The following is a 19,809-nucleotide window of genomic DNA, read 5'->3' on the forward strand; positions in this document are numbered from 1 at the left end:
ATTGATTCTCGTGTTACAATTATTAACATATTTTAACACCCCCTACTCTTTAACACGAAGTAACTTCTCATTAACATATAAATACGAAAAGAATCACAGGTCATTTTATGTAATATATTTTACTATATATAATATATAATACAATTCATTAAATAATAATACGAAATGATGCATGAAATATGGAAAAAGTTAAATTGTAATACACAATCACTTAGACTTGAAGTCTTGAAAATAAGACTTTCAAATCTAAGTGTACCTAAAGACTTTTTGCCTTTGCCAATAGGTCACCAACCTCATTGGTAATTACCAGTGTTGTAAAAATCGCGACTAGGCGACGATTAGTCGGCGATTAATCGCTAGTCGTCCAGTTACTGAGTAATTTTTCTTAAATCGGTCCATTAACCGACTAGGTCCGACTAGGCACGACTAGGTCCGACTAGGCCAGCCAAAAGTCGACGATTCCAGCAAAAAACCTATATATTCCGGCCAAAACCTCTAAATTCCGGTCAGTTTCCAACCAAATCATTTGAATTCCAACAATTAATCATGTATACTTAAATAAATGAGTTGAGTAAGATCTAAAACCTAGCTACTTAAAATATTTACCTATAAAAATGTATATATTTATACATAAAACTGAAAATTACATATAAAAAACCCGATCCGATTAATCCTGATTAATCCCGAGTAATCCCGAATAGTCGCTAGTCCCCACTTCAACGGCCGACTAGCGACTAGCGAGTTCTCCAACCTTGGTAATTACAATATATAAGTAGCAAACATATAAGCAATCTATAAATCTCTAAATATTGCTTTATACATCACATTATTCGTCTTACTTGTAACAATTTTCATCTTTGTCTAATATTAGCAACTTGACTTTGTGACTTCTTTTTATTCTTGATAGTGTCACATACATTATTTGTCTTATTTGTAACTACCTATGAGCAAAAACTGATTCTTGTAACTATAAACCAACCTTAGATAGTGATTTTGTTCGACTTTTATTAATAATCATTTGCTAAACATCAAATTATTATTTATTTATAAGCTATGCAAACATTTTACATATGAAAATGATTATCAATTATCATTCAAGATTTCATTAAAAAAATAATAATAACAATACATAAAATATATATTATAATTTTTAGAAGTCGGTTATAATTTTATATCAGCTACAATAATATATTATATATTAAAAGGTCATTATATTTATTAAGTGTCTTATGAATGCAGACTTAAAAAAGGAAACTAAAAATTAAGATATTTATAACGGAATTACATTTACAATTTAGTTACACAAAGAACTTTATACAAAGAAGAAAACAATCTCGAAATTAAAGTAAAAAATATCACAAATATAAAAAATATCTGATTAATCTTAAAATGAATGTAACTAAAAAACAATGATACATCAAAATAATCAAAAACATTTTTAATTTTTTAATATTTAAAAAATACATATGCAATCATTTAGATCAATTATAGGAAGTTTGGTGAAACAAATAAATTTATATAATCTTGAATAAATTATTGACAATTATATGATGAAATGAAATAATATTATTAAATGTCAAAAAATCAAACGATATAACTGAACTTTTAAAATAGTATCGAAGTTTTCATTGGGAATGTTAAAGTTATTAAATATTAAAAATTTTAGCATAATAGAGTTCATTTTTTAGTAAAAAATCCGGTATGATATTCAAGTGTTTTTATTCTTAATTAAACAGCGAACATTATTTGTGGGTTTGTGTTCTATGTTGGAAGAGCTTCGCAACGAACTAAACCACGTCCAAAACCGAGCTAAGATGAATGAGATATCGATGCTCAAAGTTGGGTGTTTGAAACATTCAATGCTGAAACTAAAGGGAAAGTAGCACCTTGTCCCACATAGGAGGAGAGATGGAACTTAAATGGGTATTTAAGGTGGAACTCTCCATCCTTATTGTTTTATGGAAGCACATACTAGTGTCCTCGCGGAGCACCCTAACTCGCACTCGCACACGCTCGCGCGCGCGTGGCGTGGGCGATGAGGCGCAATGTGGCGCTTTGATGGCGCACTTTGCACTTCGCACGCTCGACCAAGGCGTGCACGTGGTGGAGCACAAGGGTTGCAAGGACCAAGTGGTAGGTAATGCGGCGCATGACTGGCAGTCATGCGCATGCGCGCGCGAGTACACATGGCACGGAGGATGGTCATCCGCTCGGATGGGTTATGCTCATTCGACCAGATCATCATTCGAACACCAAGCTTCCAGCATTGAATGCCAGTGCAGTTTCAGTCCAGCTTCGTAACTGACGAGTTAATAAGCTTTGACTGAGAATTAAATGACGTATTAAATTGCATTGAAGACGTTTAATGCAATTTAAACCTCTCATTTAATCCGTTTTTGGCTGTTTCAAACCGGGAGCTGTATAAATACAGCTCCATACCTTGCTGTAGAGTACACTATGAAAAACACCAGTAACACAACAGCAAAAATTCAACTTTCTCTCTACAGAGTTCAGATCTTCTCTAGCATTCTTCAAGGTAGCCTTCGGGTTGTAGGCTTTCTCCGGCAGTACGATGCTCCGGCTGTTGTACCCTGGGAAACAAAACGAGTACTCTTGAGAGACTCGGAATTTGTTTTAAGTGAAGCGTGTGATCACGTGCCTCAGCCACTCTGCTTCTACTCCATTTCTTGTATTTGCTTTTTCAGTTGTAATAGTATTGTTTATTTTCTGCTTTCTTTGTATTGTAATCAGCAATAAAATTTGTTTATTTTATTTAAATTACGCGAACGGCTCCTACAATCTTAAAACAAATTTTTAAAACCGTTCGCGTAATCAAAACCATTCTGTTTGTGATTCAAACCAGTTTTGTTTTCACTCAGTTTGTGTTTTAAAAACAATTTTTTTAGTTTTCATCTTTAAAGGAGCGACTTTGGGTGAAAACTTTTGTGGTTACATTCAGTTTTGTCCTATAAATTGCTAAAAACTTTCTGTCTTGGTCTTCAAAGTTGGACTTAGAAGCCAAACAGTAAGTTCTAAATATATAAAATTTTTGTTTTAGTCTTCAAAGTTGGACTTAGAAGCTGAAACAGTAATTTTGTGGTAAAACTAAAATTTACTAGTTTACTTCTAGTTTTTGCGTAAATCAGAATTTTTGACAACTTTAAATTTTAATTTTTTCAGCATGTCGAACGAAAACGTCAACGTTAACAATACTACAAATGTTGTGACGGGAACCCCCTTGAATGCCACCACTGTGGGAGCGTCCATAGTGGCCAATCACGCTGAAAGACCCGAGAAGTTTGCGGGTCTACACTTTAAGCGGTGGCAGCAGAAGATGTTCTTCTACCTGACCACCATGAACCTTGCGAGGTTCTTAACTGAATCCGCTCCCCAACCTGCGGAAGGGGAGACCAGCGCTCAGGCTCTGAGCGCGGTAGAGGCTTGGAAGCACTCGGATTTCATTTGTCGAGGCTACGTGTTAAACGGGCTTTCGGATGCATTGTATAACGTGTACTACAATGTCAAGACTTCCAAAGATCTTTGGGATGCCTTGGACAAGAAGTACAAAACAGAGGATGCTGGCACAAAGAAATTTGTGGTAGCCCGTTTCTTGGATTTCAAAATGATTGATTCAAAAACAGTTATGAATCAAGTCCAAGAATTCCAAATTATACTACATGACATCTTTGCGAAAGGAATGACACTTAGCGAGACATTCCAAGTGGGAGCGATGATTGAAAAGTTACCTCCTAGTTGGGTTGATTTTAAGAATTATCTTAAACACAAACGAAAGGAGATGACTATAGAGGACCTTATTGTTCGTCTTCGAATTGAAGAGGACAATAGAATTGCCCAAAAAGGCAGCATTGCGCAGACTAGTGCTAGCGCAAATCTAGTTGAGCATGGGCAATCCTCTAAGGGCAATAAGGGCAAGGGGAAAAAGGAAAAAGGGAAAGCAAAGGCTAGCAAACTTGGACCGAAGAAAGGGGTTGTGAAAAAGAAACCTCAGACGTTCCAAGGGACTTGTTACAACTGTGATGAGCCGGGGCATCGGGCTAACCAATGCAAGAAACCAAAGCGTGAGCGTGCGCACATGGTGGATGAAGACGGAATGCCTTTGGTGGCAATGATTTCCGACAAAACCGCAATGTTGGATGAGGTCAATGCTGTGACCAACACTCCAAAAGGATGGTGGGTTGATACGGGAGCGACCCGTCATGTATGCCCAGACAGGAGCATGTTTACCACCTTCAAGGAGCTTGCGGGAGATGAGAAGCTGTACATGGGAAATGCAGCCACCGCGGACATCAAGGGTGAAGGAACGGTGATTTTGAAGTGGACTTCAGGGAAGGAGCTCACTCTAAGCAACGTGTTATACGTCCCAGACTTGCGCAAGAGCCTAGTCTCGGGATGGTTGCTTAATAAGTTTGGATTTCGTTTAGTTTTTGAGAGCGATCAATTTGTACTTACTAAACGAGGAATGTATGTAGGCAAGGGCTATGCCCAAAATGGTATGTTCAAATTGAATGTAATGGCTGTCAAAAAGAACATGAATAAAATTGCTACTACTTCTACTTATATGCTTGAGTTTTCTGAATCGAATAAATGGCATGGTAGATTAGGTCACGTAAATTTTAATTCAATACGCCGTTTAATCAATTTAAATTGTATACCAACATTCCATATTGATTCACACTATAAATGTGAAACATGCGTTGAATCCAAACTTACAAGAACATCATCGAAATCGGTTGAACGAATAACCGAACCCCTTGATTTAATTCACACTGATATTTGTGATTTAAAAGCGGTACCCACAAGAGGTGGAAATAAGTACTTCATCACGTTTATTGACGATAGTACTAAATATTACTACGTATATTTACTAAAAAGTAAAGATGAAGCAATAAGTAAATTTATTTTGTATAAAAATGAATTTGAGAATCAACTTCAAAAGAAGATAAAAGCTTTACGAAGCGATCGAGGAGGCGAATATGTTGCACCTTTTGCCGATTTATGCGCAAAAACTGGCATTATACATGAGTGTACACCTCCTTATTCTCCACAATCAAATGGCGTGGCGGAACGAAAGAACCGCACATTGAAAGAAATGATGAACGCCATGTTGATAAGTTCTGGGGTGAGCCAGGAAATGTGGGGGGAAGCCATTCTCTCGGCTAATTATCTTTTGAACAAGATACCACTCAAAAAGAGAGACGAAACTCCATATGAGTTATGGAAAAGGAAGAAGACTTCATACAAATACTTGAAAGTGTGGGGGTGCCTAGCAAAGGTGATTGTACCACCTCCTAAGGCTCTTAGGATAGGACCCAAAACTGTTGATTGCATATTCATTGGGTATGCACATCAAAGTAGTGCACATCGCTTTCTTGTACATGAGTCCAAGAATCCTGATGTACACGTAAACACTATCATGGAGGTGAATCCTAACGTTGTGTGTTACTTTGAAAATGTGTTTCCTTTGAGAAGACAAACACATGCAACGTCATCAACACCTAATTTTGAAATAGGTGAAAGTTCATCTACACCAGTTGATGAGGTAGTTCATGATAAGACACATGAACGACCTGAGGTTGACGAAAGTGATCGTAGGCGAAGTAAAAGGCCAAGGGTTGAAAAATCCTTCGGTCCAGACTTCGTTAGCTATATGGTTGAGGGCGAGCCCAATACATATCGCGAAGCGGTTTCCTCTTCAGAAGGACCTCAATGGAAAGAAGCAATAAGGAATGAAATAGATTCTATATTGCAAAATCATAGTTGGGAGTTAGTAGATCTTCCACCTGGTTGCAAACCACTTGGATATCGTTGGATATTCAAAAGGAAGATGAAAACTGATGGAAGTATTGATAAGTACAAGGCTAGGTTGGTGATTAAAGGATTTAGACAAAAGGAAGGTCTAGATTACTTTGATACTTACTCGCCTGTGACGCGTATAACCTCGATTAGATTGGTTCTTGCTATAGCGGCTTTAAGAAATTTGGAAGTTCACCAAATGGACGTTAAAACCGCATTTCTAAATGGCGATTTTGAAGAAGAGATTTACATGGAGCAATCTGAAGGTTTCTCTGCCCCAGGTCAAGAGGGTAAAGTATGTAAACTCGTCAAGTCTTTGTATGGCTTGAAGCAAGCACCAAAACAATGGCACCAAAAGTTTGATCATGTCATGATTGACAATGGATTCAAAATAAATGAGTGCGACAAATGTGTTTATTTCAAAGACACAAATGAAGGTTATGTGATCTTATGCCTTTATGTAGACGATATGCTTATCATTGGGAGTAATGATAAAACTATCAAAGCTACTAAAAGCATGTTGAAAGCAAGATTTGACATGAAAGACATGCGTTTAGCGGATGTGATTCTTGGAGTAAAGATCATAAGAACCCAAGATGGTCTTGTGTTAAGTCAATCTCACTATGTGGATAAAATTCTTGAAAAATTCAACTCGGGAGATACGAGTGTAGCTCGAACTCCAGTTGATACCTCCCAACATCTCAAGAAGAATAAAGGAGATGGAGTTGCTCAGTTAGAGTATTCAAGAATTATTGGCAGTCTAATGTATCTAATGACATGTACTAGACCCGACTTAGCTTACGCGGTGAGTAGGCTAAATAGATACACCAGCAATCCGTGCGTGGATCATTGGAAGGCTATCACGAGGGTGCTTAGATACATAAGATACACAAGAGACTATGGACTGCATTATACCCGACAACCAACAGTGATCGAAGGATACACTGATGCAAACTGGATATCGGATAATAAAGATTCCAAATCATCAAGTGGTTACGTGTTTACACTTGGAGGAGCTGCTATTGCTTGGAAGTCTTCTAAGCAAACGGTCATAGCGAGATCCACAATGGAATCTGAATTTATCGCCTTGGATAAGTCAGGCGAGGAGGCGGAATGGCTACGTCAATTCGTGGAAGATATTCCAAGATGGCCAAAGCCTTTGCCAACCATATGTGTACATTGTGATAGCCAATCAGCGATTGGTAGAGCTCAAAGCTTGATGTACAATGGCAGATCAAGGCATATGCGACGTAGACATAACACGATACGACAACTACTCTCAACGGGTGTTATCACAATTGATTATGTGAGATCAGCGGATAACATTGCGGACCCGTTTACAAAAGGCTTAAGCAGAGAGTTAGTAGAAACGTCGTCAAGAGGAATGGGACTAAAGCCCGTGGTAAATGGGAATATGAGGGAAACCTAACTTAGTTGACTGGAGATCCCAAGATCTAAGTTCAATAAGACAACTTAATCATATTACCAAAACGGAGTCAATGTGGGGGAGTATCCCAAACTAAATAAAAGGGAGTTATATTTACTTCCTAGTCCATTCCAATCAGTGACATTAAAGTGAGGCTAAGTATATTAAGGTTAACGATTTCGGGAAATCAAATAACCATGATGCTTTTAATGATTCATGGGAATCACCTATGTTAGAGAGAAGTCGGGTCGCTTCAAATGGATTTGTCGGGTGCGCAAATCCTAGAGCTCCCGCAGAACCAGGCTAGTGTTCCAGGACCATAATAGGACACGACAATGAGGAGTTGGCCAAACCAGGGAGAGTATTGTGTGAAGTGTATTGTCGTTTACACAAATGGGGGTATGTTCAAGGACATCGCGTCTACACACCGCTAGTAAGCTAAGTGCGCTTCACAAAAGAAGGTTCAAAGGCTTCAACCTACCTATCTTGCAATACTCAACTGTCGAAGTTTATCATTGAAAAGTGTAAAGGAAAGATCCATTTCCATACATGTGGGGGATTGTTGGAAATTTGATGAAAATAACATTTTTCATGTGGGGGATTGTTGGAAAAATAGGTGAAAATAGCATTTTTCACAAATATAGGAAAATGATTTTTTTCCTATTTTGGACTAGAAATAAATATAATAAAATGAGCGGGTTTTATATATTTATTTGTGGGTTTGTGTTCTATATTGGAAGAGCTTCGCAACGAACTAAACCACGTCCAAAACCGAGCTAAGATGAATGAGATATCGATGCTCAAAGTTGGGTGTTTGAAACATTCAATGCTGAAACTAAAGGGAAAGTAGCACCTTGTCCTACATAGGAGGAGAGATGGAACTTAAATGGGTATTTAAGGTGGAACTCTCCATCCTTATTGTTTCATGGAAGCACACACTAGTGTCCTCGCGAAGGGTGCGGAGCACCCTAACTCGCACTCGCACTCGCAAGCGCTCGCGCGCGCGCGCGTGGCGATGAGGCGCAATGTGGCGCTTTGATGGCGCACTTCACACGCTCGCATCGCCGCGAGCCGCTTGAGAGCCGCCTTTGTATTTTTGACGCGTACGCGTGGTGGAGCACAAGGGTTGCAAGGACCAAGTGGTAGGTAATGCGGCGCATGACGTGGCAGTCATGCGCATGCGCGCGCGAGTATACATGGCACGGAGGCGCGCGGTTGCGCGCATGGACTTGAGCCAAGAGGACGCACCGCGCATGGTGACGTGGCGCATGCGCGCATGGCAGTGAGCCAAGAGGACGCACCGCGCATGGGCATGCAGACCTGGGCGCGCGCTCACCAGGGTGACGTGCGCGCGCACGCGCGCGCAGAAGCTTCCAGCATTGAATGCCAGTGCATTTTCAGTCCAGCTTCGTAACTGACGAGTTAATAAGCTTTGACTGAGAATTAAATGACGTATTAAATTGCATTGAAGACGTTTAATGCAATTTAAACCTCTCATTTAATCCGTTTTTGGCTGTTTCAAGCCGTGAGCTGTATAAATACAGCTCCATACCTTGCTGTAGAGTACACTACGAAAAACACCAGTAACACAACATCAAAAATTCAACTTTCTCTCTACAGAGTTCAGATCTTCTCTAGCATTCTTCAAGGTAGCCTTCGGGTTGTAGGCTTTCTCCGGCAGTACGCTGCTCCGGCTGTTGTACCCTGGGAAACAAAACGAGTACTCTTGGGAGACTCGGAATTTGTTTTAAGGGAAGCGTGTGATCACGTGCCTCAGCCACTCTGCTTCTACTCCATTTCTTGTATTTGCTTTTTCAGTTGTAATAGTATTGTTTATTTTCTGCTTTCTTTGTATTGTAATCAGCAATAAAATTTGTTTATTTTATTTAAATTACGCGAACGGCTCCTACAAAAACTATGTCCGCAACTGTTTTGTGTAGAAACTATGAATCAACGGTTCAGTTGAGCAAATAGATCGGGTTATGTTTTGGTAGCTTGACCCTTTAGTGTTCTGAGAGACATTCCAAAAAGGACGAATTTGTTTGGTTTTTGGGTTTCTTTAGGCTTTTATATGGCTATAGTGCTCCCCAAAAGAGTTCAAAACTTTGACGCAAACTGTTCAAAGAAGCAAAGGTAAGGGTTTTTTTTTTCAAAAAAAAAAAAACATAATATGATGATACAAAATCAATACTATAGTAGTTTGAAAACAAAATTCACAATATTCTTTTGAGCACCTACATACAGATTACATAAAGATAACCTTTTTATACATCATGTTTATAAAATATAAGTGTTTTTGATAATTTGTCAGCATTGAAAAACTAAAACAAAAAAAACTAACTTGGTAAATAAAAACAGATTTGCTCTAAGGACATTAGATTAGTATACCTTACATTTCAACATCATATCGTATTTCAATATTCCACCAGATCCAATCCTGCATGATCATCACTCCAATCAATGAAAGATTAAAAGGTAATATCATAATTACTAAATCATAAATTAGAAAGAAAAAAACCCGAAATCAGTGATTTTAAAGAGTATAAGAATCCTAGATCATTGCGAGGAAAATAAACCTATAAGATTGAGCAGAGATTTAAAACCTATATTCCTACACAAATAATCAAACTCTGTATCTTTAGCTTTAGTGCTGTAAAGAAACATTCCAAAATTTCAGTCTGTTGTCCCTGCAGCAAATGCAATAGTCATCAGGTCTTATCATTTTAATATATCATGGAATGCTATTTACAACAGTTAACAATTTTGAGAGTTGATTTAAAGAAAAAATTACCATTATATATTAAAAGTTCAGCTTCCCACTTGGACAATGGACACCCAACGCCAGTTCGACCCCAATTCAAGTTTCTTTGCTTACATTTGTTGATTCGAGTAAAGCCTTTTTTCCAACTAATTGAAACCGTGGCACTTGTACCCTACGCACCAAGAGTTGTCTTAGGCGTCTTAAAATGGAGAGTAACTAAAAACCACCAGCTATGGTTTTAAATTACAATTGGATCACTGAAATTAGTCGACCAGTTAAGTAAATTTTATGAGATCTAAAAAAAATGTCGTATACTTTAGAATTTAAAAAAAAACACACAGTACTTGCGCAGCAATTTGGGCTAGAAAATCAACAACAATGGTAGTGACACGAAGCAAATGAGTCAACGTCAGCTTCTTCTTCAACATTATATTACCTTCTGAAAATATAAATCCTAAAAATTACTCAATTCATTCCAAACTTTTTACTTCTTCTTCAACATTACAATACCCTATGAAACTACAAATCCAAAAAGGTACTTAATTTGTTAAAAAAATTCTAAGGATTCTTCCTAATTCACACTCAAAGTTGAAAAGAGTAAGTTAAAACGAAAATCATCAACACTCTTACAAGAGTACATAACAGTTTTGTTAAAAAAAAAATCTTTCCCCTAGTAAGCTAACTAAGGTGTTCACTTTTATTAGCTATCATAATTGAATCACAATCTGCAGTGTAAATAGTAAATTTTTATTTTTTTTATATTTTATTATTATTATTATTTTTTTTGTAAATTAGAAATTCATGTCTTAGTACTTAAATCTATGTGATTAGTACAACTATTGAAATTATAAAAGCCTAGCAGTATATTCAAATTCCACAAATTATATATACAATGTACATTTAACCTATTATGGATAATTCAAAAGCATTTCAAAGTTTACTGTAGAAGACTTCAGGTTATCGACATGAGAACCTTTTGACAAAAAAAAAAAAAAACAGAATGCATATCATCTACTCTAAATTGTCAACTGAAAGCAAAACATCAAGCGTACTTGCCTTCGGAGTGGAGAACACTGAAATTGAAGCCCTAATTGCTAAAGCGTACATGCTGGGGCCCTAATCTCAGGCGAAAATCATCAAACGTAAAGGTGAAGAACACAGAAACTGAAGCCCTAATTTGTTGAAGTGTACCCGTTGGAGCCCTAATTTGTTGAAGTGTACCTGTTGGAGCCCTAATCCGAGAAGAAAAGCGCCAAACATACCTGCGATACGGGTGAAGAACATTGATTGGATCCTAATTGTTGAAGCCTAGCTGTAATCTCAGACAAATTGCGATAGGAGTGAAGAACATGAACGATCTGCGATGGATGTATCAGGTGCTGTGGTGGATGCCCTAAATGTGGATGACGTTTGAGAGGTAGATGACACGTGTGGGGCACTGTTCATAAGATGCTATGCAAAATGTATATATAGAATAATTTACTAATTTTTAACTATTAACTTTTTTCTTTTAGCCTCTTTTGCAACTTTTTTTCACTTTTATTCGTTCATCCACCATTGTTGACCTCTGCAAAATATTTAAAAACCAGACCCAACATTCCTTTATCAAATTAATGTCAGGAAAATGCAATCCTCCTCATTCCGTCTCAAAATCCATCAAAATCACTAAAAAAGATCAAAATCACATAACCAATTTAATTAGTAATTTTGATGTTGAAAATCAATTAAATTATTAATCCTGAAGACGAGTTTTCGCTGAAACTCATCCTTTCAAAGTCCACACAATTTCTTCATGAATAGACAAATGCGATTCTCGTTCTCGCACTATGTCTCGCGAGAAACTCGTGTGGCGGAATCTGGTGACCAATGCCATCGTCAAACTCGTATGAATCGTTTCAACGTCCGCACATAGACCGGCAACGAGTACACTTTGGCTCCGATATCCGATAAGAAACAAAATCTAACGAACGCACATGTACTCATCGGATAGTTCTGAACGATCGTCACGAGGGAGGAGGGAAATCATAAACGATCGTTGTTAGTGATGGAGGAAAACCAAAAGGTAATTGATTCTCAGAAATAAGAGTCATGGGTTTTTTTTATGTTAAAAAGGGTAGTTCTGTCATTTTAAATAAAGATGGAGATATATGTAATTTAATTTTTAAGCTGGGTATATATGTAATTAGGGTTGAAAATAGGAGGATATATGTAATTTTCCCTAACAAAACATGTACAAATATATTATGATGTATTGCCTTAACTAGAGGGGGCAATCTTGACCCAAAGCCTTCCAAGTGGGTCGGTTTGGGTTGCTTTTAAAATTATATGGGTTGGTTTGGGTAAGATATTTTAACTAAATGGGTCACAATGGGTCACTTGAAATTCCATCTTGTTATTTTCGGGTCAAAGCGAGTCGACAACATTAAAGAAATGGGTCGATGTGGGATAGTGTCTTAAAGAAACGTGGCAGGTTTCGAATCGGAATGGGTTTCGAGCCGGCACAAGTATCCGCACGAGACGGGTTATGGCACGAAACGGGTTTTGAATCGGAACGGGTTCAGTTCAAATTGAGTTTCGGGCTGAGACGGGTTTCGGCACGATGCGGGTTTTGGATCGGAACGGGGTCGGTTTGGGTCAGGTTTCGGGTCGACACGGGTTTTTGCACAGGACGGGTTTCACATCGCAACAGGTTTTGGGCCGACACGAGTTTCCGCACGAGACGAGTTTTGGGTCGGGACGAGTTTCGTACCGTTTCGACGCGAACCGTTTCGACGTGTACTGTTTCGACGCAAACCGTTTCGACCCGTACCGTTTTGACCCGTACCGTTTCGAATCGAATCGTTTCGACGCGAACCGTTTCGAAGCGTACGGTTTCGACGCGAACCGTTTCGACGTGAACCGTTTCGACCCGTACCGTTTCGACAAGTACCGTTTCGACTCGAACCGTTTCGACCAGTACCGTTTCGACGCGAACCGTTTCGACCTATACCGTTTCGAAACATTTTACTCGTAGGTTATTAAAATGATGGCAACATCAAATTCATATCATCCAAGGTTTTATTCCATTAATAAAATTCAGATTCTAAAGTGTATATATAACAACTGCACAATGCTAATTTCATCCATGATAAGATATTCCAAGCCTCTGAAAATCGTCAACTAATTTGAGTGTACTCAATAGATTATCCATTGAAGTTTCGTTGGGAATAATATTCCTCACTCTTTCTTTCGATTCATCTGATGAAGTCTTGTATTTTTGGCCCTATGTGAGCACAAACAATTGCTTATAATTTGGTATACATAAGTTATATAAATATATGGAACAAGTGTAATTTGTACATGGAACTATAATTTGAAGATGACAATGCTGAGCTAGACTCTAATTTGGTACAACAGCGAAACTAAAACAAATAAATGGAACTGAAGATCCGGGTCGGTCTTGTACCCGTGGACCGATATATTCGAATAACAAAAGAACCGGAACCAAGTATATATTTAGGGTAGTATATCGGGTAGTGTTATAATGGGTTCTCGGTTATATTGTAAAAAAAAAAAAAAAAAAAAAAAAAAAAAAAAAAAAAAAACCTAACCCGACCCGACCCGAAACCTGTTTTGACCCGAACCCGTTCTGACCCGGACCCGTTTCGACCCAAACCAAAACAACTTTTTTTATAATTGACCCGAACCCGTTTTGACCCATGACCCGACTCGACCCGACCCAACCCGTTTGTCAGGTCTAGCCTTAACTAAAAAATGAAGTATGTAAAATAATAAGTTCTATCTTTCTGATCGAATTTTCTATTACATAACGACGTATCTATTTTATTTTGTGTATCTATGTGTCTGGAAAAACACATTAGTTCCGGTGTGATATATTATTTTATTATTAATATATTTACTATATATTAGGTTCCTGTAAAAATGATATTTTTCGTGAGAAATGTGAGAAGACATAGTAATTGACATTTATGCATCATGTTTTGCACTTAGGCATGATGTTTTGGTTGTTTTAGCAAGAAAAACACCAAACATAACAATTTAAGACACAATGCAATGAACAGGGGCGGACTTACATATAGCCTAAGGTGGGCGGGCGCACCCCCGGGAAAAAAAAATTTAGTGCTATTTTCCGTTGAAAATCCCGTCTGCACCCCTTGGGTTTTTTCGTCCGCACCCCTTGGATTTTTTCATCCACACCCCTTGGAATTTATATTTTAAATTTTTTTTAGTAAACTCTAATTAAAAAAAACTAACTAAATTATATAAACTTATACTACCCAACTTAACCCAAATACCCAATACCTTAACCCACTATTTCATTAAACATAATTAGCACACTAATTACTAGCCCATTAACCAAACTCAACCTAAGTTCAAACTATAATAATTAAAATTAGCCCAATAGCGCAATAGGTTTGAAATTTCATGTGTTTTGACGTTGTTTATGGTTGTTTAGATGATTTTTAGGGTGATTATGTTGTTTAGATGATTTTTAGGGTGATTACACACGATTTCTAGGGTTGAAATTAAAATTGAAACATTATGTTATGGAGCGATGAACTTATGCATCAATTTGTTTGTGATAGGAATCATGAGTAGGGACGTTATGACGCAATTTCTTTTGTTTTCATGACCCGACCCGAACCGACCCGATACGAACCGATTATTTTACTTATATACCTAGGGGCCTAAAATTTTTAAAAATATTTCGCACCCTCATGGAAAAATTCCTGGGCCCGCCACTGGCAATGAATTATAGACTTAAAACTTAAAACATCATGCCAAGAACGTTAAGTAGTGTGTTTTAAATGTTAAGCAGTGTGTTTTAGTTGTGTTTTAATTTTCATGCATATAATACATTGCATTTTGTTTTAAATTGTTATTTTGGTGTTTTTCTTGCTAAAACAACCCAAAACATCATGCCTTAGTCCAAAACATGATGCGTACATGTCAATTCCTATACCTTTTCACACTTTTTACGAAAAAGATCCATTTTACAAGAACGTCACCCTATTTACTATTATTATTTGATTCCACACATTCAAAATTATAAAAAATAGAGTAAACTACCAAAATGGTCCCTGAGCTTTGGTCACTTTTGCCACTTTAGTTCAAAACTCAAACCTTTTGAATCTGGGTCCCTACGGTTTCAATTTTGTTGTCATTTTCATCAAAAATCATAATCTGATCAGATTTTTCAGTTATCATCCAACTTTTTTTCTCGTTTTCCTCCCTTTTAATGAAGGGCAAAATGGTCTTTTAGCATTTTATTATCAGAAAATAAAAAAATTTGACCATTTTGCCCTTGATTAAAAGGGACGAAAAAGACAAAAAGCTGGATATTAACTGGAAAATCTGACCAGATTTTGCTTTTAGATGAAAATGATACAAAATTGAAACCATAAGAACCCAGATTCAAAAAGTTTGAGTTTTGAACTAAAGTGACCAAACCTCAGAGACCAATTTAACAGTTTACTCTAAAAAATAAAACCAAGTTTTACATATTTAACCTATATTATACATCGAATTTTAACCTTGTATTGTATTATTTGTATATAAATATAGTTTACTACACGAACACATGGCTTTAATATAGTATCATACAAATATTCCACGTTTGTTTAGGATTGACATTTTTTAATTCACCTTGATACACAAGGGTTTAGTATAAGTAGATTAAAATCAAAGAATGAAATACAAAAATACTATTAATAATCACGTGATCACAAAGACAAAAGATTAAAAAAAAAACCCATCAAACAAATTATCATGTAAAATCTTTACTAAACCACTTTAGGACACTTGTCATCATATTAGACCATCTTTTATAGATAATTATTATTTTAGTTTAATCGATTTTCTTTAATTATAGATAACCCTCCTACTAAATATTATTTAGTTTAATCTATCTACTATAATAAAAGAAACCAAGTTTAGGACACATGTCATTCAAAGAGGCCTCCTTTAATTAAATGGGTAGTGGATGCGGGTATAACTCCTGACCCATGAGCAAACTTCTGGATCCTATATAATCTCTTATAACCCGTACCCACGCCCTTTTTTCCATCATATCTTCTTTCCCTTCTTATCTTCTATGTAGAAACCCTGATTTCAAAATCCTCAATCGTATCATCCCTTTTCATCTTATACAGTCAAACTATTAGTTCCGATTACGGTCTCAGTGGGACAGAAGATAAGGTGCTGTTTCCTCAATCATCTTTCAAGGCTCGCAGTGGACCGCTACAATAGGCCATGGGGTTGGGGTTCGGGCCAGGGTCTATGCTGACTGCACAACCTACCCCATCGGAGACGGGTGTTTCGCCCAGAGAGTTGGCTTTGCAAAACACGCGATTGATCCTCGGTCGGGTGCTTGATAATTGTGCCCTTGGAAGAAGAAGGGATTATAAAAGGTTGGTGCCTTTTGTGACTAGCTCTGGTAACCCTTAAATCGTAGTTTTTATTAGTTGTGTGTGTACATTAGTTGAGATACAAATGACGCCTATTTTTTTCCCGTGAATTTGATAATTGTTTGTCACATCTTACATATTTAGCTTGAGATATTATATCTATGTACATGTTTATTTATTTAAAATAAACCATTGGGTGTCAGCCCAATAGCCACCAGCCCGCATTCTAACCCGGAGGTGGCGGTTCGAGTCTTGCTCGTTCCCAATGCCCCTACGGTAGCGGATTTACCTCCAGACTCAGGCTTGCTGGGTGGCGGTCTGCGATGTGGGATCACCTCGGCGGTTGGGAGGACCGTGGAATATCCCCCCCCCCCATTTATTTAAAATAAAAAGTATAATATAAGCTTTCACTCTTGATTTTATTATATTCTAAGTCGTAATTTTTGAAGTTTTTGTTTAATGATGTTGTTAATACTTTATTCATTGTTTGTGTCTCGAAGGACGATAGTGAAAGGACCTGCTTCCAACCTAAATCTTTCCGAAGCTGACGATAAGAACTTGGAGTTTTTTATAGAAGCTTTCGGTTCAATGATATCTCCCGATGACATGGCGTCCACGTACTGCCAAGCGGGATACGATCTAAATAAAGCAAGTGATATGTCCGTAAATAATGCACCGACTGAAACTATGAACAGTGATATCGAGGTGTTTTTGCTTCAGATGCTTGGAGATGGTTTTCAGTTAGATATCAAAGTAATTAGAGAGAAGCTAAGGCTTTGGGGAAAGATATGGTGTTTGCGCAGCATCTGTTGCTGGGTTTGATCACTGAAGATCGGTCTCCTAATGGGTTTCTTGAGAGTGGGATTGGTATCGAGGTAGCCCGTGAAGCGGTTCGTAGTTTTTGGGATGATGAGGAGGGTGATAAGAAGGGGGTGATGCTGTTGTTGATAGTTCGGGTTCGGCTAACGAGTAAAACAAAACCCACCAGACAGTTTGTTTCTCATTGTCTGAAACTATTATAAAACTTTTTTTTATCAAAGCCAACCAAGCCGTAAACACCCCAGTATCAAACAATATCTACCTGACTACTTTTCATCTTCTTGAAAGATACAAGTATCTTTAGAGGAAATTCTACAGACATCAGTATCTCATTTTATGTATTCCCCTTTTATCTACCCAGAACCCACATACAACAAGGTGTTTGAAGTGGTTGAAGAGGCTAGAAACTGCTATATCGATGGTTCCATCGATGAGGAGTTTGCTCGAATGATGTTACGTGACGCTTGCTTTGTTTTATTCTTCATAGAGTGCATATCATGTGCAAAGAATAAGGTGTTGCTAAATAACGAGCATTTAGGGGTGTTAGGGTTCGCAAATGTAGTTCGCGACATCTTCTTGCTAGAGAACCAGATCCCGTTTGTGGTACTCAAAGTTTTGTTAGAGTTGAGATTCCCCGCCGATAGTAAAGGCGGCGAAGATATTCTAAATAGGTTCTTTAACTACTTGAACTATGGTGAGGTGATCCCCGGGGGCGAAAAGGTTCGTGAACACAAGCAACCACTACATCTTCTCGAGCTTTACAGTTGATGTATTATTGTTATTGATGTTATGTCATTTTTCATTAACACCCTATAGGGACGACACTTACAGGGACAACAAATATAGCAAATATGATATATTATTGATTAATATCATTTTGTTTTCCGTTTCATTTCATGCAGGTCTTATTTCATCTCGCTTAAAGTTTCTCTTGGTCTCGGTTCCACTCATTCTAGCAAGTGGTCGCGAAAGGGGGAAAAAGTGACCGAATCAAGTGAAGACTATAACTACGTAAAACGCAATCGTTCGTTTGCGTCAGTAACGGAACTCAAAGCGAAAGGGATTTTCTTAAAACGTATTTGCAACGAGTCTTCGGAAGACATTAAGTTTCTGTCACATTTTTGCTACGGCGAGCTAGAGCTTGTACGTAGAGCAGTGTCCTCGAATACAAAAGCTATCTACTTAAACATGATCGCCTATGAGATGTGCGCGCATAACCCCAATGACTTTAGAGTCTCAACTTACATTCGAGTAATGAAATCTTTGGTTATCCACCGCGATGATGTGAAAGAGTTACGAAACCATAACATACTGCTTCATAGTCTTGGTCGTGATGAAGAAGTGGTGAAGATGTATGATGAGATTGATGTACCCACGGTTAATCTTTACATGTTAATCAGCTCCGGAAAGAGATCGAGCATCACTGCAGTAGCAAGTATAAGACTTTTCGAGAACTATGGGGTATAAGTTTATTGCTCCTGAACATATTGCTATTGGTTTGTTGACTGTTGATGATGGTAGTGCTGGCCGTGTTCTTCAAAAGTGAGTTAATCATGTTTAGATTATAGAGAATAAGATGCATTAGAGTTTTATTTGAAATATTTGATAATATAGTTCGAATTCGGTTTTCGCAGGTTAGGAGCAAATTTGAACGAGTTAGCTGATGTGGCAGTGTCTAGATTACAAGGAGAGCTTGCTAAAGATGGAAGAGAGTCTCCTGCATCTAGACAAACATTGAAGAAATCGTCTTTTGGTAAAACATCCGGCCAAGAAAACGCAAAAGGTAATCGTCTTGACTCGTGGCCTTGAACCCCAACCCGTAAATTAACCCAGTAAACTCAGAACTTGCTAAACACTTTTAGCGACTCTTTTTATTAATACTGAAAGGTTGAATACAATATAAAGTAACAAGACTCTCGACCCTATATATACTACTATTAACTTGACTGCCAAGTTTCCTTGATACTAGGACTCCTACATATAACCAAATACTAATTCAATTAACTGATAATTAAAATAAACTAATTACTACTTGACCCTTAAACTATAAGAGATCTCCTCCAGCCACCCCTCGAGATCAACCGAACCACCCTTTTAAACTAATATTGTTCGATATTCAATACTCCCTCTCAATATTAGTTATCTTCATATTCATCATCTTGCAAAACTTTAACAACTTCACACTTGACAACCCTTTGGTGAATGCATCAGCAACTTGTTCATCTGTGTCAATATACTTTAAATCAATTTCTCCCTCTAAGACCTTTTCCCTTATGAAATGGTAATGTACTTCGATGTGCTTCGTACGAGCATGGAACATCGGATTCTCGGCTAAGTAAATTGATGAAAGGTTGTCACAGAATACTACCACTTTCTCCTTGCAGTTTTGTTTTAAATCTTTTAGTAATACACGCAACCAAGTTATCTCTTGAGCCACCATAGCCGCCGATCGGTATTCGGCGTCCCATGTTTCCTCTTCCTCGGTAACCGTGGCTACATTCCCTTCTACTTTTGGCTTCCTACAGTCTTTCGCCATGTGCCCTCGTTTCCCACAGTTGAAACACTCATATGGAAACCTCCGA

General features: G+C 37.7%; 1 protein-coding gene and 1 long non-coding RNA gene across 2 annotated transcripts; one reads left to right on the forward strand and one right to left on the reverse strand.

Moving 5' to 3' along the window:
- Positions 1–9,507: 9,507 nt before the first annotated feature.
- LOC110918148 lies at positions 9,508–10,612 on the reverse strand. The gene is made up of 3 exons (XR_002581099.2): positions 10,032–10,612; positions 9,844–9,927; positions 9,508–9,677 (listed from the first exon to the last, which is right to left on the reverse strand). It is a non-coding gene; the product is annotated as an uncharacterized LOC110918148 (long non-coding RNA).
- Positions 10,613–18,676: 8,064 nt separating this feature from the next.
- On the forward strand, positions 18,677–19,036 carry LOC110916616 (chaperone protein ClpD, chloroplastic-like). The gene is made up of 2 exons (XM_022161321.2): positions 18,677–18,769; positions 18,862–19,036. The coding sequence occupies exons 1-2, from the start codon at positions 18,684–18,686 to the stop codon at positions 19,034–19,036; spliced, it is 261 nt and encodes an 86-aa protein (XP_022017013.2). The 5' UTR covers positions 18,677–18,683.
- Positions 19,037–19,809: the final 773 nt, after the last annotated feature.

Source organism: Helianthus annuus, chromosome 16 (assembly GCF_002127325.2).
Source record: "Helianthus annuus cultivar XRQ/B chromosome 16, HanXRQr2.0-SUNRISE, whole genome shotgun sequence".
NCBI lineage: Eukaryota > Viridiplantae > Streptophyta > Magnoliopsida > Asterales > Asteraceae > Helianthus > Helianthus annuus.